The sequence below is a fragment of the Aquarana catesbeiana genome, linkage group LG03, assembly GCF_042186555.1.
Source record: "Aquarana catesbeiana isolate 2022-GZ linkage group LG03, ASM4218655v1, whole genome shotgun sequence".
Taxonomy (NCBI): domain Eukaryota; kingdom Metazoa; phylum Chordata; class Amphibia; order Anura; family Ranidae; genus Aquarana; species Aquarana catesbeiana.
The window spans coordinates 246039323-246064886 of NC_133326.1; the positions used below are offsets into that span (position 1 = coordinate 246039323).

General features: G+C 45.7%; 1 protein-coding gene across 1 annotated transcript in view; it reads right to left on the minus strand.

The window, feature by feature from the left end:
- ZCRB1 (zinc finger CCHC-type and RNA binding motif containing 1) overlaps positions 1–25311 on the minus strand; it is a 33298-nt gene extending 7987 nt beyond the window's left edge. The window contains exons 1-3 of the mRNA XM_073619938.1: positions 25175–25311; positions 4945–5033; positions 4810–4838 (exon numbers count right to left, since the gene is read on the minus strand). Coding sequence (XP_073476039.1) covers positions 4810–4838; positions 4945–5028 — 113 coding nt within the window. The 5' untranslated portion in view covers positions 5029–5033; positions 25175–25311. The remainder of the gene's footprint in view (positions 1–4809; positions 4839–4944; positions 5034–25174) is intronic.
- Positions 25312–25564: the final 253 nt, after the last annotated feature.

Here is a 25564-nt window from a genome sequence, read left to right on the forward strand (position 1 = left end):
TGCACTGTTTCAAGAACATGCATGCTTGGGTCACCCCAATACATCTAAGCAAGCATGTTAACAGAAGATGAGAAGAGGGCAAGCTGACAGTAGGGGCACCAGCTTATCTTGAAAGGAGCAATGGTAATTAAAATTAATCTCCCCTGAGAACTGTTGGCCTGTGAAGGTCTTCTGATGCTATAGGCATGGGGTTCAGTAAAATGCTCTGCATAGAGGTATCACCAGATCCCACAAGATCCAATACATGCAGAACAATGCAAGAACCTCCTCACAACCCCACCCATTTCCCTTCAATATCCTGAGAGCATATACTCACTCCCTGACAGTTATGTTTGCCTCTTTAGGTCCCTTTACTTGCCTTATATACCAAAGAGTGGTAATTTCGGACATTTGTTCACCCGCTCTACCTCCCCCGGAATTTGATGTGACTGGTGTACATCAGTGGCGGCTGGTGCTCAATATTTGGAAACCAATGCCACCCCCCATAGGGGACAGAAGGGAAGGTGGCGATCCTAGGACTCCCTGGCCAATCGGGTCTAAGGACACCTTTTTTTTAAGCCAAATTGCTTACAAATTAAAAAAAAACCCATTGAAATACATGTGTCCGGCGCCCTGCATGTAGATTAGAGGCTGGGCGCATGGATTGGGGGGGGGGGGGGGGGGCGGGGTTGGGAATGGTGTCGCCATCCCTGCGCTCTTTTTAACGGGCCACCACTGGTGTATGTCCTCTCTCATGTTGTACTGTTATGCGCCTTGTTTGTGGTCCCTTCCCTTCTGACAGAACTTATTTTTAATATTTTTTGAAAACCTAAAAAAGGATAAGTTCACCTTTTGTAACATGTTACACCCATATTCAGGGTGTAACATGTAGCATGTTACAAATGTACTTATCTGCTGATTGCTGGTGCAATGCTTTCCAGATCTCTAAAACCTTAAGAGAATTATGGGTTTGGATTTTTTTTCTAGATTAATACTTACCTAGTTGGATGTAGCATTGGTTCGTCTGTCCCCAGGCACCTCTGCACTGAGAACCGAGCGATCCAACACCGCCGATGGCTTAGTTCTGACAGCTCCCTGAGCAGAGAGCTGCTAATGTTAGTCACAGCTCTCTGCTCTGCCCCCTCCACACTCACTGGAGTGCTGGGCTGTGGAGGGGGGGGGGGGGGGGGGTGGTAAACCGCTGGCTCAGGCTCTCAGTGGCTAGCTGAGAGCCTGACCCGGGTGTCGGTCCAGGGACCTGGAGGATCCCAACTTCCATTGTCACGACGACGCGGGCCCTGGACCGACTTCTGGGATGTCAGCAGAGAGTGGACTTCAGCCTGCTCTCTCCTGAAAACTGGTCACAGGAGAAAAAAAGAACTGCACTCCTGTGATCCATAGGAGAAGTACAGCCTAACAAGCTTTGGCTATACTTCTCCTTTAAAGAACAAAAAATAATAAATAAAAATAATAATAAAAAAAATAAAAACCACACACCTGATGATGTTGCATTATGAAGCAACATGGATCAAAATGTGTCAGGTTCAGCTGGAACCAGCCAAATTTCAATCCATGTATGGGCAGGGAGATTGTACAGAAGTCCATCCACCGATCGACTCCTGCACAAGTGCCCTGTTGGCCTTTTCCCACTTGTTCAGCGCAGCCAGCTATAGTCGGCAGCGCCGATCAGTGTATTCTGATGGTGGGGGAAGTACAATAGCTCAGCAGGGAGGATTCCCCCTATCCACATCGAGTGTGTGGATGGGGGAATCTGGTTATTTTTTCCATTCAACCCACTGGCTAAATGAAAACAAAAATGACTCATCGATGGGCTGCGTTCGTCTCAAGAAGGAGATAAAGCTCCAAGACCTATAATATTTAACCTTAAGTTGAGCTTCAACATCATTCTTAAGATTTTAACCACTTAACAACCGGCCCATAGCCAAATGACGGCTACAGGGCGGTTGTGTAACTCTGGGAGGACGTCCAGGGACTTCCTCCCAGAATTCTGCTCTCGCGCGCCCCCTAGGGCGCGCACTCGAGAGCATCCGTGACCGCCGGGTCCAGAGGACCCGGCGCATCACAGATCCCGGTAAATGGTCGCTGATCGCGGCCGTTTACCATGTGATCGCTCCGATCACATGTAAACAAACCGGCGTCATCTGATGACGCCGGTTCCTCTCCTCCCCTCTGTGTACCGATCGGTACACTGTGAGCGGAGAGGGGCTGGATGGATGGCTGCAGCGTTGTGGGCTGCATGTGTAGTGCCCACAGCGCTGCACAGAGACATCCATGCTCAGCCATCCCCACTACTCTGCATGCCCTGCAATGCCCTCTGCAATGCCCCACAGTACTCTGGTATGCCCCACAATACCCCTGCCATACCCCGCAATACTCTGCCATACCCCGCAATACTCGGTGATACCCAGCCATACTCTGCAATACTCGGTGATACCCAGCCATACTCTGCAATACTCGGTGATACCCAGCCATACTCTGCAATACTCGGTGATACCCAGCCATACTCTGCAATACTCGGTGATACCCAGCCATACTCTGCAATACTCGGTGATACCCAGCCATACTCTGCCATACCCAGCCATGCTCTGCAATACCCCGCAAAAATCTGCAATACTCTGCCATAACCCGCAATACCCAGCCATAAGCTGCAATACTCGGTGATACCCAGCCATACTCGGCCATGCTCGGCCATACCCAGCCTCTGTATGTGGCCAGGCTATGGAAGTCTCACACATGTGGTATCGCCGTACTCAGGAGGAGTAGGAGAATCTATTTTGGGGTGTCATTTTTGGTATGTACATGCTATGTGTTAGAAATATTGTATAAATGGACAACTTTGTGTTAAAAAAAAAAAAAAAAGCGTTTTAACCACTTCCGGCCTTCCGTCATACGACGTCCTTGACTTTGTGCGGGGATATCTGAATGATGGGTGCAGCTACAGGCATCATTCAGATATCATCTTTTTCAGCCGGCGATTCCCTACACCATAAGAACGATCATAGCGGCTGTTACACTGCTTGATCGTTCTTATGGGAGGCGAGAGGGGACGTCCCCCCCTCCCGCCGCCCTCCGGTGCTTCTACCGACTCACCGCTACGATCGAAGCCAGGATTTTTTTTTTTTTTTTTTTTTTTTTTTTTTTTTTTATCATTTCAGGCACAGCCTAGAGGTGAGATTTGGGGTCTTATTGACCCCATATCTCACTGTAAAGAGGACCTGTCATGCCATATTCCTATTACAAGGATGTTTACATTTCTTGTAATAGGAATAAAAGTGATCAAAAAATTTTTTTGGGGGAAAAAAGTGTCAAACTAAAATAAATAAAGTAAAATGAACAATAAAAAAAAATAAAATTTTTTTTAAAGCGCCCCTGTCCGTGTGCTCGCATGCAGAAGCGAACGCATACATAAGTCCCGCCCACATATGAAAACGGTGTTCAAACCACACATATGAGGTATCGCTGCGATCGGTAGAGTGAGTGCAATAATTTTGGCCCTAGACCTCCTCTGTAACTCAAAATTTGTAACCAGTAAAAAATTTTAAAGCGTCGCCTATGGGGATTTTTAAGTGGCGAAGTTTGGCGCCATTCCACAAGCGTGTGCAATTTTGAAGGGTGACATGTTAGGTATCTATTTACTCGGCGTAACTTCATCTTTCATATTATGCAAAAACATTGGGCTAACCTTACTGTTTTGTTTTTTCTTAAAGCAAAAAACATTTTTCCCAAAAAAAAACGCGTTCGAAAAATTGCTGCGCAAATATCGTGCGAGATAAAAAGTTGCAATGACCGCTATTGTATTCTCTAGGGTCTTTGCTAAAAAAACATATATAATGTTTTGGGGTTCTATGTAATTTTCTAGCAAATAAATGATGATTTTTACATGTAGGAGAGAAATGTCAGAATTGGCATGGGTGCTCCAGAATGCCTGAAGGTGCTCCCCTGCATGTTGGGCCTCTGTATGTGGCCACGCTGTGTAAAAGTCTCACACATGTGGTATCGCCATACTCAGGAGTAATAGCAGAATGTGTTTTGGGGTGTAATTTGTGGTATGCATATGCTGTGTGTGAGAAATAACCTGCTAATATGACAATTTTGTGAAAAAAAAAAAAAGAAAAAAAAAAAAAAAAAAACTTGATTTTGCAAAGAATTGTGGGAAAAAATGACAACTTAAAAAAAACTCACCATGCATCTTTCTAAATACATTGGAATGTCTTCTTTCCAAAAAGGGGTCATTTGGGGGGTATTTGTACTTTTCTGGCATGTTAGGGTCTCAAGAAATGAGATAGGCCGTCAGTACTTCAGGTGTGATCAATTTTCAGATATTGGCACCATAGCTTGTGGACGCTATAACTTTCACAAAGACCAAATAATATACACTAATGTGGGTCATTTTTACCAAAGATATGTAGCGGTATAAATTTTGGCCAAAATATATGAAGAAAAATTACTAATTTTCAAAATTTTATAACAGAAACGAAGAAAAATTTATTTTTTTACAGATTTTTCGGTCTTTTTTCTCTTATAGCGCAAAAAATAAAGAACCCAGCGGTGATTAAATACCACCAAAAGAAAGCTCTATTTGTGTGAAAAAAGGGACAAAAAATTCATATAGATACAGTGTTGCATGACTGAGTAATTGTCATTCAAAATGGGAGAGCACCAAAAGCTGAAAATTGGTCTGTTATTAAGGGGGTTTAAGTGCCCAGTGGTCAAGTGGTTAATGTTATTGGCAATCTTAAAAAAAAGTTGGAATTTGACACTGACAAGTCTCTATTTACACAGTTTTAATAGTAAAAAAAAAATACTTACTTTACTACACTTCCATACTTAGAAAATATCTGAAAAAAAAAAAAAAAAAAAAAAAAAAAAAAAAAAGGAAAACTAGGTGATACATTTGCTTTTAAGCCTAGTGAGATACCAGACAAGCGCAGGTTGTAAACTTACCCTGTGTAGATCATTGTTGGTGAGAGAGAATGGCAGATTAGATACATACACAGTACTCTTACTGGGAGCAAGACCACCACTCATTGTAACTACAAAAAGACAAAAAGAAATGCAGATTAAGAAATTGTAGAATTGCTTTAGCAAAACTAAAGCATATAAAAAATAAATAAAAAAGACACTGCATCCCAAAATGCTTGCAGTCCATTGTGTCTACAACCTACTTCACAGGCATTTACCCTTTCAAATGCAAGTCAAATGATTATTAAAAGTTGTACCTGTCAATCTGCAGTATTCTATTCTCTACATCCATTCAAAGTGCTGAATTTTAAAGCTTTTCTGAGAGTTCAGAAAATAAAATTGGTGTAAAGCTGAAGTTACACTATGTAGAGCTCAGAGAGGAGATGTCTGAGAGATGATTGGAGGGAAGAGACACCACCCAAACATCTCACAGGAACAGAGCTGAGGCTGTCAATTTGCTGGAGGTCCCTCCCTTGTCACCATTTTTCTCTTGCGCTCAGGAAAACTTGTCAGAAGTGATCGATGCCGATGGCAGAGGAACGAAGCAGAGACAGAAATGACACTTAACGCTCTTAATTGAGACAAGTAAATACTATAGAAGGATATGCTATGTTCATGTCTGAGGTTCACAAACACTTTAAGCTGGGGGCTCCAGGGATACCTACTTTGAGATAATCCTATACAGAGCTAGAGAATCCTGCATCCCACTTTGTCTGCAGATGACCTGAAGTGCCCATCTTGCTATAGAAAAAGTTATTCAAGCAAGGTGTAACAGTAACAGAAGACTGTAAAAACTTTCCCCTTTTACCCTTACTATGCCACTCCAATCTTGAGAAATGGTCTACTGAAAAAAAAGACGACATTTCCAGGAGTATCAATCTTCTTGGTCCCCCAAAGATGTCACTTGTTCCTCCTGATGACTTTCACACCACCACAGAAGACAGTTACGACATGGAGATCAGCAGGATAAACCAGTGAGACATGTGAGGAACCCAGGAGATCAACAATCACAGAAGTGTTGGCTTTGCAGTGGACCATTTCTCATGATCAGAGCAGCATTCAGACACCAAAAAGGTAAAGTATATACAGTTTTCTACTACAGGTAAGCCCTTTTTGAGCAACTTTTCCAAAGAGAAAGAGTAGATGTAAACCTTAACTAGACTACATTTGTTTTATTAGATCATTGTAATTCAAACAGTTGTCTTGTTTTTTGTCTGAACACGTGTGCTGTTGCAGCAGTCATGGTACCTGGCTGACAAACAGATGTGAACACTGCCCAACACAGTATAGGATAGTGGGTCCATGCTGCATCTGAGGTCTGTGCAGGGGCATACTACCCAACCTGCAAACTTGATTCTGGTCAGCACTTCAGTAGGTATTAAATCCAATGGATAAGGATGACAACCAGGCAACTAGCACTTTAAAAAGTAAGCAACATCAACCTTCACTTAAAGGCTCAGCCACATTCACACTGACACTCCTACATTTCCCCTTTTTATTATGACAACAAACATGTCATACTTAGCTGCTCTGTGCAATGGTTTTGCACAGAACAGTCCCGTCCCCCTGTGGCACTCCTGGCTCCTCCACCCTGCCGGGTGCCCCCGTAGGAAGCTACTTCCTATGGGGGCACTCATGTATGATCGATCCTGAGCCAGGCTGCTTGCGTCTTTAGAGACTGACAGCCCGACTTGGCCCCACTCAGCTTTTGATTGACAGCTCCCGCTGCTCTCAGCCAAGCCTGTGAGAGGGGGGAGAGGAGCTGCTGCAGACGTGTACAGTGCTGGACTGAGATCGGACTCGGGTGAGTATTTGGGGGGCTACAGGAGAGTTGCTATTAAAGGGTTTTTTAACCTTTATAACCACATTAAGGGCTCATTTACATGGGCGGAAACAAACGCTGAGTTAATATGCGCACTGTACATAGTTTTGTGTGCATTTAAACCAGGGTGGATTTGATTAAAATCACTAGTAAGGGGGGCGTGTCCTGGACATTGAGGAGTGAGGACGTGCTTTGCCTCAGCTCCACTACACCGCAGCACAAAATCCGCTTTAAGCAGGGGGATACTCACTTCTAAAAGATCCCCCCCATGTCACAACGATCACGGCAAAGCTCCCAACCGACCAGGACCGACAGATCGCGGCAGGGGCAGCTGGATTCTTACTTCTCCGGGGCCCGAGGACTAGGCCGGGAAGCCTCCAAGATGGCGCCGCCCGGGAAGGCCCAGAAAGCCACAAAATCCTCCCAGCCAGCAGCAGCCACAGCCCGGACCCTGAAGGGGACAGCTTCAGCTTCAGCAGCATCTCCGGTGCCATCCCCAGGGTCGGTGAGTGATTCGGCCCCCTGTGCCTCCCCTGCCTCATTAGATGGCCGCTCTGAAATATCTGACTACCTCTGTGATGAGGATATCAGGCGCCATATTATGTCATTACCCACTAAAGAAGACCTTGAACGTTTTACAAGCAGGGTGGAGAAAGCTTTCACAGAGGACATTGCTCAACTAAAGGCTGACACTTCCCACCTGGGTAACAGGGTAGAATCTTTAGAAGAGAAGCTGGAGGAGGTTCTCCCCACTATTGCTCTACTGCAATCTAAATGTCAGCAACAAGACCGGCAGATTGAAACCCTATTATGTCAGCTGGATGATGCCGAAAATCGCAGCAGAAGAGCGAACATTAGGATCCGGGGTCTCCCAGAAGCCACAGCCCCAAGGGACATTATCCCCACGCTGACAGACATATTCAGAGACATATTGGGCCTACCTGCCTCGGCTCCAATAGAAATTGATCGAGCTCACAGGGCACTAAGACCCCCCTCTCAGGAGGTGGACAACCCCAGAGACATAATCTGCAAACTCCACAAATTCACCCTAAAAGACAGCATCATGCAAAAAATGCGCAACAAACCCTTCTACGATTTTGATGGTGCACGTTTATTCTTTTACCAAGACATATCTAGACGCACTCTTATGCAGCGCAGAGCCCTGAAGCCCCTCTTGACGGCGATCCAGGATGCTGGCCTTCCTTACCGCTGGGGTTTTCCCTTTTTTCTACAGGCGACTAAAGAAGGAAGACAAGTCACGCTACGTAACAAAGATGATCTCCCACAGTTTCTGTCCTCCCTGGGCTTAGACCCAGTGGACTTTCCGGATTGGAGAATTTCATCTGGCATATCTGGGATCCCGGTTCCCACACAATGGTCAACTGCTACCCGTAGGAACCGTAGAAGGAACAGACAGCTTCAGAATCAAGATCCCCCCCCCCCCCCCCGGTTCCTCCATTATCCGTGATTGAAGGGGTAGTCCCTCCGGACTCATACAGTGATCATGGACATCCCCTGTAGTTAAGATATGGCCCCCCTCTTTTCTTTTATTTGGAACTTAGACCCTTCAATGTCAGCCTTATTACTTTTCGCTGAAATCCAGTTGGTTGTGACTGCAGACCAGTCAAGAGACATGACTAATAACAAACAATTTTTTCCTTATATACATATTTTTTATGTCTTGGTAGTGGGTGGGAAAATGTGAACCCCAGAATTTACTGCAGTAGCTTATCCCCCTCCCAACCCCTAACACCTTTTAAGATGCGGTGTGTGGAGACGGGGCCCCGTTCTCCACCCTGTGCTTAGGCCCACGTTCCCCCACGTAGGCCACCCTATATTGGGTACAGTCCCTATTTGGGGCAATAGGTAAGGTCTGAGGCCCCCTTCTTTTTTCCGAGGGAGACCTCCCACCTATAGATGTATTATTTACGGACTTTGCTAATGCTTTGTCACATTGTTTATGTTACTTTAACAGTTTGTTTTCTTTGTTCATTTCTCCACTCACTTTTCTCCCCCCCCCCCCCCGCTCTGTTCCCCTCCTTCCTTTTTTCCTAGGAGCAACCCAAGACCTCAGATGCTGCGCCGGGCGAGTGAAACCATTCGACATCTTGCCTACCATTTATTCCGGCATGTCTACTATTAAGGTAATATCTTACAACATAAGAGGCCTATGCTTCCCTGGGAAAAGAAACAAACTTTGGTGGGAACTTAAGAAATTAAAAGCTCACGTGGTTTTCATACAGGAAACCCATTTCACCCATCAATCCTTGCCTAGATTACCTACCCATTTATTCAACCAATGGTTCCATAGCACCTCCCCCACGTCTAAATCTAAAGGCACTACGATTGCGATTCACAGGAATTGCCCCTTCCAGCTTTCGGACAGCAAAATAGATCCACTCGGCCATTATGTATTTCTGAAAGGAATCATAGCGGGCAGAAAATATACATTCGCCTCGATCTATGCGCCCAATTCTAACCAAATTACTTTTATTGATAGTGCTCTCGACCTACTAGCAGACTTTAGGGAAGGCTATGTCATTTTGGGAGGGGACTTCAATGTTAGCCCAGACCCTCTGCTAGATACCTCCAGCTCTAGACATTCACACTCTTATGCTTTCTTAAAACATTTCCGAAAGTCTTTCCAGTCCCACTTGCTACTTGATAGCTGGAGGGTCCTCCATCCAAAAGGAGAGAGAGACTTCAGCTATCATTCGGCAGTCCATGATGTATACACCCGCATAGACCACGTCTACGTGGACCGCCCCACACTAGAGCTCGTGCATTCCGCGTTCATTGGGAACATTACTTTATCCGATCACGCACCAGTGGGGGTGACCCTAACACTCCCTTCAGGTTCCCGAGGAGCCTGGACGTGGAGATTGAATGAAAATTTGTTGGATGATACAGCGGCAGTTGCCAAAGTATCAGAGACCATCACAAATTATTTCAATGAAAATGTGGCGGACGATATCAGCATGGGCATAGTGTGGGAAGGCCACAAAGCAGTGATCAGAGGGGAGTTAATATCCCAGGGGTCTAAACTTAAAAAGATGCTTCAGGCGGACTTTGAAAGGGTGCTGGCCGCCCTGCAGGACACGGAACTCAAACATAAACAAAATGGAGGCCCTGAGGCGTTGCGGAGGTTAACTGAGCTAAGAGACTTGTTTTTACGCCTGCTTGATCGGCAGACCCGTAAACAAGCCAGACGATTATCGCACAAATATTACGAACACGGCAACAAGTGTGGCCGGATGCTTGCTAGAGCCATTCGTAAGAAGCACGCGCAGACTTACATACAAAAACTATGCTCCCCTTCTGGGAAGGTATCGGCTCGGTCCTCCAAAATTGCCTCAGGGTTTCAAGACTACTACACGCACCTTTATAATTTGCAACCTGACAGCCCTCTAGATGCCCAGCAATCCAGGTCCGCAGCCGTTCGAGACTATTTAACCGCAGCTGGCGTTCCAGCATTGAGTGTAGCTCAATGTACTGACCTTGAAATTCCGATTTCCCCTGGGGAGATTGAATTGATAGTGAAATCCCTTCCTACAGGGAAGAGCCCGGGACCGGATGGCTATCCGGGATTATACTACAAAACCTTCCTACCCCTCCTTAAGCCTCACATGTGCACCTACTTTAATTCCATAGCAGAAGGGGCTCCCATGCCTTCAGAGGCACTCTTGGCACATATTACAGTTTTGCCAAAAGAAGGTAAAGACCCGACGCTCCCTCAAAGCTACCGCCCCATTTCCCTCCTTAACGTTGACGTTAAGATACTAGCCAAGATTTTAGCGAACAGGCTCGGGAATCTCCTGCCCAATATAGTTCATCCTGACCAAACTGGGTTTATTAAGGGGAGGGAGGCAAGGGATAACTCCATTAGGGCCATACAACTTATCCATTGGGCCCGTACTAGCCCTGATTCCAAACCTTACATTATTCTTTCTACTGATGCCAAAAAGGCCTTCGACCGAGTTGACTGGTCGTACCTCAAAGCAGTGTTGGAGGCTCTAGGGCTTAAAATACGCATGTTGACCTCTATCCTGGCACTTTACTCTACTCCCTGTGCACAGGTCAAGGTGAACGGAGTGCTCTCTTCTAGATTCCCGATTCGGAATGGCACGAGACAGGGGTGCCCCCTATCCCCCCTTCTCTTCGCTCTAGTTCTTGAACCATTACTATGCACGGTTAGGGCGAATGCAGACATAAGGGGTTTGCGAGAAGCACTGAACACAAACTATCTGCCTACGCTGATGACGTGTTATTCCACCTCACAGAACCCCTGATATCGTTGCCAGTCCTGATGAAGGAACTGAAACTATTCGGATCACTTTCAAATTTCAAAATTAATTATTCCAAATCTGAAATTTTACCTATTCACCTAACCCCTGCTCTGATTAGTAACTTACAAGCCTCCTTTCCCTTCACCTGGGCCAAATCCTCTATTCGGTACCTAGGGATTCAATTGACAGATCGTTTTGATTCCCTCTATGCAGCAAATTTTCCCCCCTTACTTAGTACAATTAAAAAAGATCTCTCCCTCTGGACCAAGACTGCGTTCACTTGGATGGGCCGCATTAACATTATAAAAATGAATGTTCTACCCCGTATACTCTTTTTTCTTCAAATGTTAACAATCCCACTACCTACCAAATTCTTCTCCCAGATCAATAGCACCATAACGGGATTTGTGTGGAGTGCACGTAACCCTAGAATAGCCATGAGGACATTGAAACGCTCAAAACTAGCGGGTGGCCTAGGGATCCCAAATATATTGAAATATCACAAAGCAATTGCTCTTCAGAGGATCCTCAACTGGCGCTTCCACACCCAGTCCAAAATATGGGTCTCTCTTGAGAAATGGCTAGCTGGCAGGAATTTGGCCTTTGCTCCCTGGCTGCCAAGTGAATATCGCGGGCTATCAGACTCAACATCCCCACTGACGAGACATGCTCTCGCCACTTGGGACAAATTGAATTTGATCTTAAACTTGTCTCCGCCCATGTCCCCGCTAGCCCCGTTAGGGGGATTTCTATGGTTCTTGCCGGGTGAGCAAATGGCCTTTTTCGCCCCTTGGGTGGATGACGACAACGCCAGCTGTGGGAAATTGATGAGCAATGGTAAGCTGATGAGCTTCGAATCTCTACATAGTAGACACAGGGGCTCCAAAATAAACTTCTGGCGCTATAGACAGCTCCATCACTTTTTCGAGACTCACAGACAATCTATAAGAGACATCTCCACTCTTACTCCTTTCTAACAACTTTTTGTAGAGGAAGACCCGATCCCACACTTGATATCTGAAATGTATCGCTTATTAAGCATTACTAATGACAACCTTAGACCGACCTACATACGGACATGGGAGAGAGACCTGCAACTTGACTTCTCCACATCCCAGCTAACACACCTTTATCAGCTCACTCACTCAAGCTCTATTGAATCTAGAACCCAAGAAACAAAATTACAAGCTCTTGTCGCGCTGGTACAGAGTACCAACCGACTTAGCCCGTATATACCCCTCGGTATCGGATCAATGCTGGAGGAAATGTGGACAGAGAGGCACACTCCTTCACATTTGGTGGGAGTGTCCCTTGATACGGCCATACTGGGCGGATATCAAGTCTCTAATAAAAGAAATTTTAGACTTAGATCTTCCTTTGAACCCAGCCTACTTCTTCCTGCATGTCCCTCAGATGCCGATTAGCAGATACAGAAAAAGCGTCCTACCACACCTTTTAAATGCGGCTAAACGCCTCCTCCCAATTTATTGGAAACAATCCAGGGTCCCTTCTAGAGAAGATTGGATTAAAAAAGTCAATGATATTAGAGAAGCTGAACACTGGATAGCATCCTGTAATGGAAAGTTGGAACGTTTTGAGGTCATATGGGGACCATGGAGTGACTTTATGTTTGACCCGAATCTCATACCCTCAAGCCTAGATCTGGCCCTACTGGAATTAGCAGAACCAACCCTGAGATCCCGCTTGGACAACAGTAATAAGGCCCATTGATAGACATTTTTCATAGTGGCGGAAATCGCTCGGCGCAGATTTACAAGACCTTCTCAGACTCTGAGGTATGCTCCACATCACTCCCCCCTCCCCTCTCACCCTTTCCCCTCCTCCTCATCCTTTCATACCTGTTCCCCCCCTGACTAACTATTTCCTATCTTTCTCTCCCTTCTAATGTTATTTTTTTAGACTGCATACCGGCTGCCAGTTACCAGGCTGCGGTCATAAGATGCTGTTGTTGCACTACCTGGACACGGGCGGCGGCAGACAACAAAGGGGAGCACAGACCCTCCACTTGGAGGTGGACCTTTTTATTGTCCGCCTCTGGTGGGTGGGGGGGATGTGAAGGGTGTGCCCTCCCTGGACACGATGGGACGGACGAGGTTGTTGGAGGTTTTTACCCCCCTCTGTTCGAACCGTCGGCAGGGGGTGCTCGCCCGCTGGCTCTCCTGATCATTTAGCACTTTGAATGCGGCTGTGGGTGGGTTAAACCAGCACACCGCCGCATGTTCATCCTGATTCAGGGTGGGTATTATAGATTAAAGATGGTGCCGCTGCCGTAGGTCCGAAATACTTATTTGCACTAGCAGGTATTTGGACAAGTTATATATGTGTTATAATCCGCATTTCTAAAATGTGTGTAGTTTTCTACTAAAATGTTGCTAAATAAAGATTTTACAAAAAAAAAAAAAAAAAAAAAAAAAAAAATCACTAGTAAAAAAGCTTGATTTAAAATCATAAATTTTTAAAGAGCAACTGTCATCTCTGTCCAACAGCTGCTGCTCCTCTGACCCGCTGTTGACTCACCGTCAGCCTCATTTACTTTAGCCCCCTCAAAACAGGGCTCTTAACCCCCCCCCCCCCCTCCTGCCCAGGCCATTTTTCAGCTTTCAGCGCTGTCACACTTTGAATGACAATTGCGCGGTCATGCTACACTGTAACCATGTGACATTTTTATCATTTTCTTTACACAAATAGAGCTTTCTTTTGGTGGTATTTTATCACTCCTGGTTTTTTTTATTTTTTGGGGGGAAAAAAATTCATGTTAGACTTACCGGTAACTTGTTTTCCTTGAGTCTTTCAGGACAGCACTTGAGAGAGTGACTCCTCCCCTTGCCAACAGGAAACACCTCTTCCACCAAACTTTAAAAGGAGGCTCCTTTCCACACATTGTCAGTAGTAGTAGAGAACCTCCGGCCCCAAACTGGAACACATAATCGAGATATGATTAGTCACAGTATATATATGAAAAAACAATAGGGCGGGATGCTGCTGTCCTGAAAGACTCAAGGAAAACAAGTTACCGGTAAGTCTAACTTGAATTTTCCCTTATCGTCTTTCAGGACAGCACTTGAGAGGATAATAGAGACTTACCCCCCTAGGGAGGGACCACAGCCTGCAGAACCTTTCTGCCAAAAGCCTGATCACCTGCTGATAGGAGATCCAGTCTGTAATGACGGACAAACGTTAAGTAGCTTGACCACGTAGCTGCCTTACAAATCTGATCTGGGGTGGCACCAGCTCTTTCTGCCCATGTAGTGGCCTGGGCTCTTGTTGAATGAGCCCTAATTCCCAGCGGGGAAGATAAACCCATTTGAGAATAGGCTACAGAAATAGCTGTCTTAAGCCATCTAGCCAATGATGCTTTTGATGCTTGTTGGCCTTTCTTGTTTCCAGAGAAAAGAACAAATAATGAATCTGAAACTCTAAACCCTCCTGTTACTTCCAAATACTGTAATAGGATACGTCTTACGTCTAAATTGTGAAACTGCTCTTCCTTTGCACCCGAAGGGTTAGCAGAAAAGGTTGGTAGAGTAATCTCTTGAGACCTGTTACTAAAGCTTGCCACTTTTGGCAAAAACCCCGGATCTACTTTAAGGACAACTCTATCAGGAAAAACTGACAAAAAAGGCTCTTTTACTGATAGGGCGTGCAGTTCACTAATCCTTCTTGCTGAAGTAATTGCGACCAGAAAAATAGTCTTCAAAGTTAAATTCTTTAGGGATATGGCCTGTAAAGGCTCAAATGGTTCTTTTGCCAGAGCCTGCAGAACCACCGAGAGATCCCAATTTGGGAAATGCTTCACCGGTACCGGTCTCGACCTGGAAAGTGCTTTGAAAAATCTCATGATCAGAGTTTCTGAAGAGAAGGATCTCTCCAGATAAACTCCCAAGGCAGCCACCTGCACCTTAAGAGTGCTGACCGCCAGATTCTTGTCTGCACCCTTTTGCAAAAATTCCAGCACTGAAACTAGGTCTTTAACCCCCCTATGTTCGGAATGACAGAAAGAAACATAGACTTTCCATACTTTGGCGTAAATATCCCTGGTTACCTTTTTCCTACTGGAAAGCAACGTAGCAGTTAAACGTTCTGAAAAGCCTTTGCTTCTCATTAATTGCTCCTCAGATACCAGGCAGTGAGCTTTAACCTGTCTACCCCTGGATGAAGCACTGGCCCCTGAATCAACAGATCCTGACTGAGCGGGAGATGCCAACATGGTTTGATTGCCAACTGCAGAATCGTGGAAAACCAAGCTCTCTTTGGCCAATATGGAGTAATCAAAATGATTGATACTCTCTCTTTCAGTATTTTCCTCAACACTAGAGGGATTAATCGAAATGGAGGAAAAGCATACCCCAGGTGAAAATCCCACGGATGTGCCAGAGCATCTATCCCCTGAGAGCAAATGTCTCTCTGAAGGGAGAAAAAATTCGGGAGCTGCGTGTTTTGTTTTGAAGCAAACAGATCTACCTGCGGAAGGCCCCAAACACTGGTGATTAATGCAAACACCTTCCTGTTCAGACTCCACTCTGATTCCTGAACTTTTTGTCGGCTCAGATAATCCGCTACTTCGTTCAATGTGCCTTTTAGATGGAAGGCGGATAGAGATAGTAAGTGGTTCTCCGCCCACTCCAGAATCTCTACTGACAGTAAGTGAAGGGCCCTGCTTCTTGTGCCTCCCTGTTTGTTCAGGTAGGCTATGGCCGTGGCATTGTCCGACAAAATCTGGACATGGCAACCTATGAGGTTTTGAGAGAAGAAAGCTAAATGCTAGGGCAACTGCCTTCAGCTCTCTCCAATTTGAGGATCTTTGGGCCTCGAACTGGGACCATGTTCCCTGCGCTAAGGCTTGACCCATGTGGGCCCCCCATCCCTGCAAACTGGCGTCTGTTGTGACCACTTTCCCGGTCGGAAAAGACCAAAGAAGACCTCTTTGCAGTACCACCTGACTTTTCCACCACCAAAGCGAACGTTTGACTCTGGTGGGAATCTTTACTTTTGTATCCAAACTCTCCATCCTGTGGTTCCATGTCCTTAGAAGGAACCTCTGGAGAGTCCTGAAATGCAGCCTTGCCCATTGGATGGCTGGCATTGAAGAGGTTAATGTCCCCAGAGCCGACATAACCTTTCGGACTGAAATCAGTTGATTTGTTTGTAGTGCCGTTATTACCCTTTGGACCTTGATCTTTTTCTCTTCTGGGAGAAAAATCTTTTGCTCCACTGAATCTATCAAATAACCCAGAAACAGTACTTGCTGAGCTGGGATGAAATTTGATTTTTGAACATTCACTATCCACCCTAGTGACTCCAAATGACTGCGGGATTTGTTCAAATCCTCCTGCAACTTTTCCCTGGATGGGGCAAAAAAGAGGAGGTCGTCCAGATATGGAATTACCGCAATCCCCTGGAGTCGAAGAGGGGCGAGAGCTTCCGCCATTATCTTCGTAAAAATACGAGGAGCTGACGACAGGCCGAAGGGAAGGGCCCTGAACTGAAGATGTATAATCTCCTTGCCCATATTCACCGCAAACCTCAGGAACTTCTGGGACTGAGGTGCTACAGGAATATGAAGATAAGCATCCCTCAGATCGATTGATGCCATAAAACAATCTTTTGTCAGAATGTTTCTGACCGTGAAAATTGAGTCCATACAAAACTTTTTGTATAGGACTGACTTGTTCAGGGGTTTTAGGTTGAGGATAAGACGGAAGTTTCCGGATGGTTTTCTTATCAGAAAGATGTGTGAATAGAAACCCTGACCCTGTTCTTCTGGGGATACTGGTATCACTACCCTCTGGTGCCTCAGATCCTTTAAAAGGTTCTTCATGGCCAGAGCCTTTGTTAGATCCCTTGGTAGGTTTGTTACAAAGAATCTTTCTGGCGGGCGATCCGAAAACTCTATCCTGTAACCTTGGGACAGCATGTCCAAAATATATAGACTTTCTGTCATGCTGGCCCAAAGGGGAAGGAAACTTTGAAGCCTTCCCCCCACTGGTACGCACAAGTCATTGTGCTTTACCGGAGGCTGCAGGAGGATGGAAAAGGACATTTCCTTTGCCTTTACCCTTCTGCAATGCCCAATTTTTTCTTTTCTCCTGGGGTTTGGTTTGTTCTTGAGCCCTTTGGGAACGAAAAAACCGTTTAACTGGCTGCTTTTTCTTTTTGATGGGAAAAGACTTCTTTTTATCAGCAGTTCTATCTAGAACCGCATCTAAATCAGGTCCAAAAAGCAAGTCACCCAGGAACGGTATCCCACACAGCTTGTTTTTGGATGCCGCGTCCCCCGGCCAAGTTTTCAACCACAGAGCCCTTCTGGCTGAGTTGGCTAGGGCAGCAGATCTAGCTGTCATTTTAATTGATTCCGCTGAAGCATCCGATATAAATGCGACAGCGGCAGACAGAGTTGAAAATGAATCCAAAATTTCTTGTTTTGGTGAGTCTGCTGAGATATGGGCCTTAAGTTGCTCTAACCAGAACTCCATATTTCTGGATACCACTGTAGTTGCCATAGTAGGTTTAAGATTTCCCATGATGGATTGCCAAGCCCTCTTTAGTAGCTGGTCCATCCTTTTATCCATGGGATCTCTCAACACCCCCATGTCCTCGAATGCCAAATCTGTAGACCTCGAGACCTGGGAAAACGCGGCATCTAGTTTGGGGTTTTTGTTCCAAACCGCCGCTGGATCTTCATCAAAAGGGAAACGCCTTTTTAAGGCTTTGGGAAAGAAAGGCTTTCTCTCTGGCTCTGCCCACTCTTTCTTAATAGCTTCAGAAATAACAGAGTGTACTGGGAAATTGCGATTTTTGTGCTCGCTAAGCCCTGCATACATTTTATCATGCAGAGATAACTCCTTTCTTTCCTCCTCCAGACCCAGTGTGGTATAGATTGCTTTTAACAGACCATCTACCTGTTCTAAAGACAATTTAAATCTTGAAGGTAAATTTTCTCCTTCCTCACCCTCATCAGAATCCTCAGATTGAGAGGGGGAATGTCCCTCTGGGGTAGGAGATGCCTCGGTCTCCATCACCGGGACTATAAGTGAGCCTTGGGAGGACTGTGAGGTAGTAGGCTGACTCAGGGATGGGTTTGCTAGGGAAGAGCGAAATGATTGAATAGTCGCATCAAGTTCCTTTTTAACTGATGCAATCAAGTCGCTGCAAGCGGAAGAAGCTTCTTCTTTAACTAGCAAATCAATACAAGCTTGACATAACGTCTTCTTCCATCCTTCAGGTAGCTTGGATTTACATGAAGGACATTTTCTTTTTGCCACTGGATCAGAGCTCTTGGCCTGCCATGAGACAAAAGAAGAAACCATCCCAGTGAGACAACCTGTCCTATACCCAAGGATGCTCACCACAGGTGCACAGTAAGAGCTAACTGCTTTATGTGCCCAGACAGGCCCCTGCCACCGGGGGGGGGGGGATAGAGAGAGAGAGAGAGAGAGAGAGAGACCCCACAGTACAGGGAAGACAGTATACAACTGCACCTTACCTGGGCCTTGCTGGTGCCTGTGCCTGTCCCACTCGCTGCCGCCATCGATTCCATCGAGGAGCGCTTGCTGTGTTTGTGTGGCTAAACGCCGGTTCCGGACTCCAATAGCGCCAGTGCGCCGGACCAGAACCGCTAAATAAGCACCAGCCCCGTTCCTCCCCTTTCCCTCTGCGATTTCCGGCGGAAATGACGCCGCACGCCTGTTCCGTGGGCGCCGCCCCCTCCGGATGCCTCACTTCCGGCGGATGGAGCCCCGCTGCCATCCCCAATATGGCGGCGGTGCAATGAGCAACAGGCGGTGGACCTGAGAAAAAAATATAGTAAACGGCCACCGCCTGTCTTGCCGCCGCCTAGGAGCGATGCCCACGACAGTCGGACTCACCCTGAGCCCATATGAAGAGGGAGAGGGAGCCCAGCCAGCAGCACTTCACCTCAGCTGTGGAATGGGAGGAACAGCTCTCATGAGGTAAAAGGTGTTTGATGAAAAAAACCAGGAACCTGAGCTCCCAGGACAGCACCTGAGAGCCCTGACTTCCCCACGAAGTGTTCCCTCCGGAGGAAACACAAAAACTGACAATGTGTGGAAAGGAGCCTCCTTTTAAAGTTTGGTGGAAGAGGTGTTTCCTGTTGGCAAGGGGAGGAGTCACTCTCTCAAGTGCTGTCCTGAAAGACGATAAGGGAAATAAAAGATTTTCTTAGTTTCTGTCAGTAAATTTTGTAAATAAGTAATTTTTCTCCTTCACTGATGGGCATTGAGGAGGCAGCACTGATGGGCACTGAGGAGGCGGCACAAATATGCCACTTATGGGCACTGATAGCTGGCACAGATAGGCGGCACTGGTGGAAAGCACTGACTGCATCACTAATGGCCACAGATTGCTGGCACTGGTAGGCACTTAACTGTAATCAGGGCACTGATGATCAGTGCCCCAATTACATACCTAGCTGTCCCCTGTGAGAAGATGCCGCTGATCGGCTCTCCTCTCCTCACACTCTGTCAGCGTGAGGCAAGGAACGCCAATTACCGGCATCTCCGTGTTTACATGTGACTGGCTGTGATTGGACACAGCTGATCACATGGTTAAAGATCCACGGCTGCAGGTCTTTATGCAGATCGGGGTTGCGCCGTGTTCTAGCAACACAGTGCCATCATTTGACAGTAGGCAGACAGCAAGTGGTTAATGGGACGGCTGGTGATGCAGCAGTGACACAACAAGGTGAGGGAATGTGGCGGCAGCAGGTGAGTGGATGCCCGCTAGCAGGCGCTGCCATGATGGATCTGAAATGACAGGTGCTCTTTAAATATAAGGAATCTTTCTTGCTGGTAGTGAACATCTTTTTTTAATTCAATATTTTTATTGAAAAATTTGCATGTTACAGAAAATTAAACAGTAAACCAAGCAGTAATACAGTCTTGGGGTATATTGTTAACATTGGTATGCAATAAGACTGCAAGAGGTGTACAGAGGTCAGAACAATAAAAGATTCATTAATAGATGAACCACAGCATAACAATGCATAGAACAAGCATTTAGAACGTTGAAAATTGTAGAAGGTTCTAGAACCGTGATAAGACATGTGGACTAGCAAAGGGAAATGTAGTGGAATCCTATATACATCTTCCGGATACCGGGTATATTGCCGTGTCTCCCACCTACCCCTATCGGGAACTGACTGTACGTGGGGAGGGCATCTTCTATCTGATATTGTTTTGCCAACATGCCGGTATCTCGGTTATGTGACGTGTGGTATGTGGGATATCGTGGTATATGCTTGAGTCCCATTATTATTGCAGGTTCTTGGTGCAGTGGTAGTCCATTAAGCCTAGTCTGTAATACAAGTAGATGGATGGGGGGGGTGATGACAAGAGGGGGTAAGGGGAGAAAGGGAAGGACGGGTTTACCGTAAATGTTTGTCCGTTATATAAGATGTTTAATGATGTGAGGCCCCATGTCAAGCTATGAGGAATCTGTTATGATGGTACGGTAGTCTGTTGATTCTTTGAAATGAAGCCAACAAGCCCATGTTTTATGGAATTTCGCTTTGGTGTCTCAAGCTTGATGGATTAAATCTTCCATCTCAGCTATTTTCCTGATTCTGCGGAGCCATTCGGTTATACTAGGGGGGGGGGGGGGGGGGGGGAGTAGTCCTCCAGTGAGTGGGTACACAGAGTTTTGCTGCGTTGATGAGGTGTAGAGTGAGTGATTTTGAGTAGGCCGATTGGGGAATGGAAGTATGATGGAGAAGATTTTGGGCTGGCGTGAAATCCGGAGTGTACGTTGTGATTTGTGAGGCAAGACGATGTACCTCCTTCCAATAGGGTTAGATTAAGGGGCAATCCCACCAGATGTGCAATAGAGACCCATGAGCGGTGTTGCATCTCCAACATAAAGGAGGGATGCTAGGGTGAAATTTGTGTATCCTGTCAGGGGTCCTATACCACCTAGAAAATATTTTGTAGCTGGTAGTTAAAATCATTAATATTTGCAAACAAAATTAAGGTTTCCTATTTAGAATAATAAGCTGTCAGGTTAGTAAAACAGCAATATCAGAACCGATTTTAGGTTAATCACACATAGTCATAGAACTACTCAAATTCTTTTATTTAATTAAAACAATAAAATTGCCAGTGCATGTTATCTCAGCTTGCAGAGCTTGGATTCATTGAATGAGTTTACCAAAGATGTAATTATTGCAGAATACATAGCCTCGTGCTACATACAACTAAAATCCATTTCATGCTGAATAAATAAGATTATTAATGCATCTTAAATAGAAAACTATCTTTATATAGATTTTTACTCCAAAAGCATTTTATTGAAATAAATTTGATAAATAAAAAAAATGTAAAAAATCGTTTTTTCTTCCGCCCTGATATAAACACAGCACTATAGTAAACAATGAGCCCATACACATAGCTGTGCCTACCCGCAAAATTTTATGCTGCGTTTAGCTGTGGAGAACATAAAAAAAACAAAAAAAAAAAAAAATACACACACACAACACCTCTGCATCCAGGACCGCACAAATCTGCAAATTTTAGGATTCAACGCTTAGAAACATGCCTAAATGCATATGTGCATAAATGTGTAGCCGTTCCTTTGAATTCAAAAAGAATTATACACACTAAATGCTGTATGCACCTAACCGTGAGTACTTTAGATGTGCATGTGTCTTTGGAATGTGGAAGGAAACTGGAGTACCTGGAGAAAACCCATACGTGCACAGGGAGAACATGCACTCCAGGCAGGTAGGGCCGTGGTTGGGATTCAAAGTCAAACTAATGACCCTAGGGCTGCTAGGCAGAAGTGCTAACCACTTAGACACTGTGTTTGGGGTGTGTTTTTGCCGCTCCCCAAATGGCTAGCAAAGCAGCTTACAGCAGATAACCGAGACTTCGAAAAGAGCTGTTCACATTTGAAAAAAAAAACATGTAGTGTTTGTGTCGCTTTGATGTGTGTGGGAAAAAAAAAATGAAGCTCCATGACGAGTCTGGGGGGAGTTGAAGCTTGTGAAATAAATGTTTCAAGAACGCGCGGTATAAGCACGTTTATTTGTGTTAGCATTCAAATTTTTTGCAAGTGTGAACTTCAGCAGGCCATACATGGGTTGAAATATGACCAGCTGAATATTATTTTATATATATATATATATATATATATATATATATATATATATATATATATATATATATATATATATATATATATATATATATATATATATATATATACACAGATCAACTTCGGTACAGCCAGCCGGTCAGTTTTCTCCCAATCAGTGCCACCGGCTATAGCCTGTTAGGGTTGGAGACTGCGCTAGACTGACTTTATCACCCACTTGTGACCAGTGACTGATCAAGTGGGCGAGTGGGAAAAAATCCCTTCCAATTTAAGCCCTCTTAGAGCTGCTTCCTTCAGGTCCAGGCTTAGGGTGGTTATGCATGTTGACTTGGAATGTGAATAAAAATGAGCGCCTGGTACAATACAAGTTGGAATGTGAGTTAGAAGGCATTTATTGAAAATAGCAACAGGTACATCAATGCTTTTTTTGGGGAACAGGGACTCCCCCATTCTTCGGGGCTGTTGCTGCATGCTGATAACGATTCCCAAATAGGTGTGTCAATGACAAAAAAAAAAATCTGAGGGAAAACTGTCAGAGTGCCAGCTGAGTTTGCAGAGGCAGGCAGACACTCTGAGCCTAGGTTCACACTTGTGCGATGTAGACACCGCATGTGGTTTGCAAAGAAATCGCACCACATTCCTGTGCACATCACATACGATGTCTGTGCGGTGCGATTTGAAGCATACCTTTTGTATTTCTCAAATCGCATCCTCACCAAAATGGTGCAGGACCTCTTTTTTTCCCAGCACATGATGCAATCGTACTGCGTTTTGCAATCTGTTACGGGGGGGGGGGGGTCCGTAATCTAACACTGACACCCACAGCAGATTGCAATGAGATGTGGAAGACAAACAGGATTCGCTGTGTTTCCCACATCGCACAAGTGTGAACCAGGGCTGACAGTTATCCCTCTGATTTTTTTGCCATTGACACACCTATTTGGGAACCTTTCCCATTTATCAGCATGAAGCAACAGCCCTGAAGAAGGGGGGAATCCTTGTTCCCCTGAAACACGTTGGCACAATGTACCGGTTGCTATTTTTCAAAAAACACCTTCTAACTCACATTCCAACTTGTACGTTGCACACCAGCCGGATATATCTGGCAGCACTGGTCAGTGTATTCTGACCACAAGGGAAGTCTCCCTGCCATCAGAACACAATAGCACAGGGGGAGGATTCCCCTGTCCACATCAATGTGTGGAGTAGGGAAATTGGATAATTTTTTTCATTAGAATCCGCTGGTTGAATTGGAGAAAAAAAAAAAAACAGTATGAGCTACCTTAGCCTTAAGGCTGGGTTCACACTGCTGCGGTGCGGGAACGCAGCTAATTTACTGCGGGTTCCCGCATCGCACCAGCTCGCACGGCAGTTCACACTGCCATATGCGAACTGCTGGGGAGAGTCATACAATGTTAATGACACCCCAGTTAAGCCCGCATATCGCAATGCGAACTGACAATTCGGACATTTTCGGATCGCATAGGTGTGAACACCCATGCGATCAGATTTTGGTCCGAACAAAAAAAAGGGTCCTGTGCGAGTTTGGACCGAATGCGGTGCGATATCAGCCATACTATCTGTATGGCTGATATCGCACAGCACAGACATCGCATGTGATGTGAACAGCAGTGCGCTGCGAATCACATGCGATGTCTGCCACCGCAGCAGTGTGAACCCAGCCTAAAGCAGAGTTCCACCCAAAAGTGGATACTTTGCTTATCTGCTTTCTCCCTCTCTCCGGTGCCACATTTGGCACCTTTCGGGGGGAGAGGAGATACCTGTCAAACACAGGCATTCGATCCCACTTCCATGTAAGGTCACTGCGGCAACCTACGTCATTTACAGCCCCTCCTCCTTCCCCCCGCTGCCTTCTGGGAGACACACACAGGTCCCAGAAGACTGCGGGACCATTAAGAAAGCGCAGGGCGACTTGCGCATGCACAATAGGAAACAGGCTGTGGAGCCGCAAGGCTCAATTTCCTATTTCTCTTAGCAAGGATGCCTACGCTTGCACCCGAAGCCGGTGGACAGCTTCAGATGCTGATATCGCTGAGCTCCCTGGACAGGTAAGTGTCCTGATATTAAAAGTCAGCAGCTACAGCATTTGTAGCTGCTGACTTAATTTTTTTTTTAATACAGGCTGGAAGTCCGCTTTAGCCTAGGTTCTGACTAGTGCGATTTCAGGCATCGCATGCAATTCGCACCTGCACTGCGGTGCCAATCACATGCGATGTCTGAGCAATGCAAGTTCATACAGTTGTATGGCTGAACTCACATTGGATTCGCACAGAAAAAGGTGCAGGGACTTGTTTTTCCTCGCATTGGAATTGGATCACATGGGTGTTCTCACAAATGCGATCCGATTCCTGTACGAATCCATAGTTTGCACTGCGATCTGTGAACCGATCTGGGGGGGGGGGTGTCATTAACATTGTATAGACACCTGCAGTGGTTTGCAGAGGGCAGTGTGAACTGCCTGCAGTAGAGAAGCAATGCGGGAACCGGTGCTGGGATTGCGCTAGTTCCCGCATGGCACAAGTGGGAACCTGGGCTTAAGTTGTTATATGAATCATGGTCACATTCCCAGACCCCCCACACCCTCAAATCGCTCCTGTTACCGCAGCAGAGGGAATCAGATCCCAATTCAGCATTGTAGTCCATAGTTCACATCCGCCAGCCCCATAGGTGAAGGTGCATAGAGCCATACTGGATCTGGGGCTGAGAAGTAAACAATGCTGTAGCCTGTACACAGAACCTAAGACACACAGATCGCAGTTGCAATAATTTAATAAATGCATGTGATTTCCTTTATTGGGGGGGGGACTAAAATGTCACTTTGACAGAACAAAGAACAATCAGGTAAACATCAATAGTAATTACATCCTCTCTGCTTGTGATCATACATGGCAGACTAAAACAAGATGCAGTCAGAACATATTTCCCCCCTCTGATCCTCAAACCTGTGAGCACTTACCAGTGTTTCTACCACAAGACCTCCACCATGCAGAGCTCACTCCTGCACCATCATTATTTTACTCTTTGCCTTCCTGTATTACAGCCCAGTCCTCCAGCGAGCAGTGCTTTCAAGGGTTACACGAAACTTTATTTTCCGTCTGCAGTACAGGAGCCATTTTCCTTTAGTTCTATATATAGAAGGTCTCCAAGAAAATGGCTGACGTGTTGATAGCATGGTCCACAAGGGGCGCTTTGTGCATCTCCGGCTGGTCACTTCAGTATCAGCGAGAACCTGGCTGAGTGCAATGTGAGGGAAAGAGGGAGGAGAGGTGTAATGGAGAACACTACAGTAATAATTGAATTAACCTGCCCTTTAGTGATTGTTACACAGCACAACAGTTTCAGATAC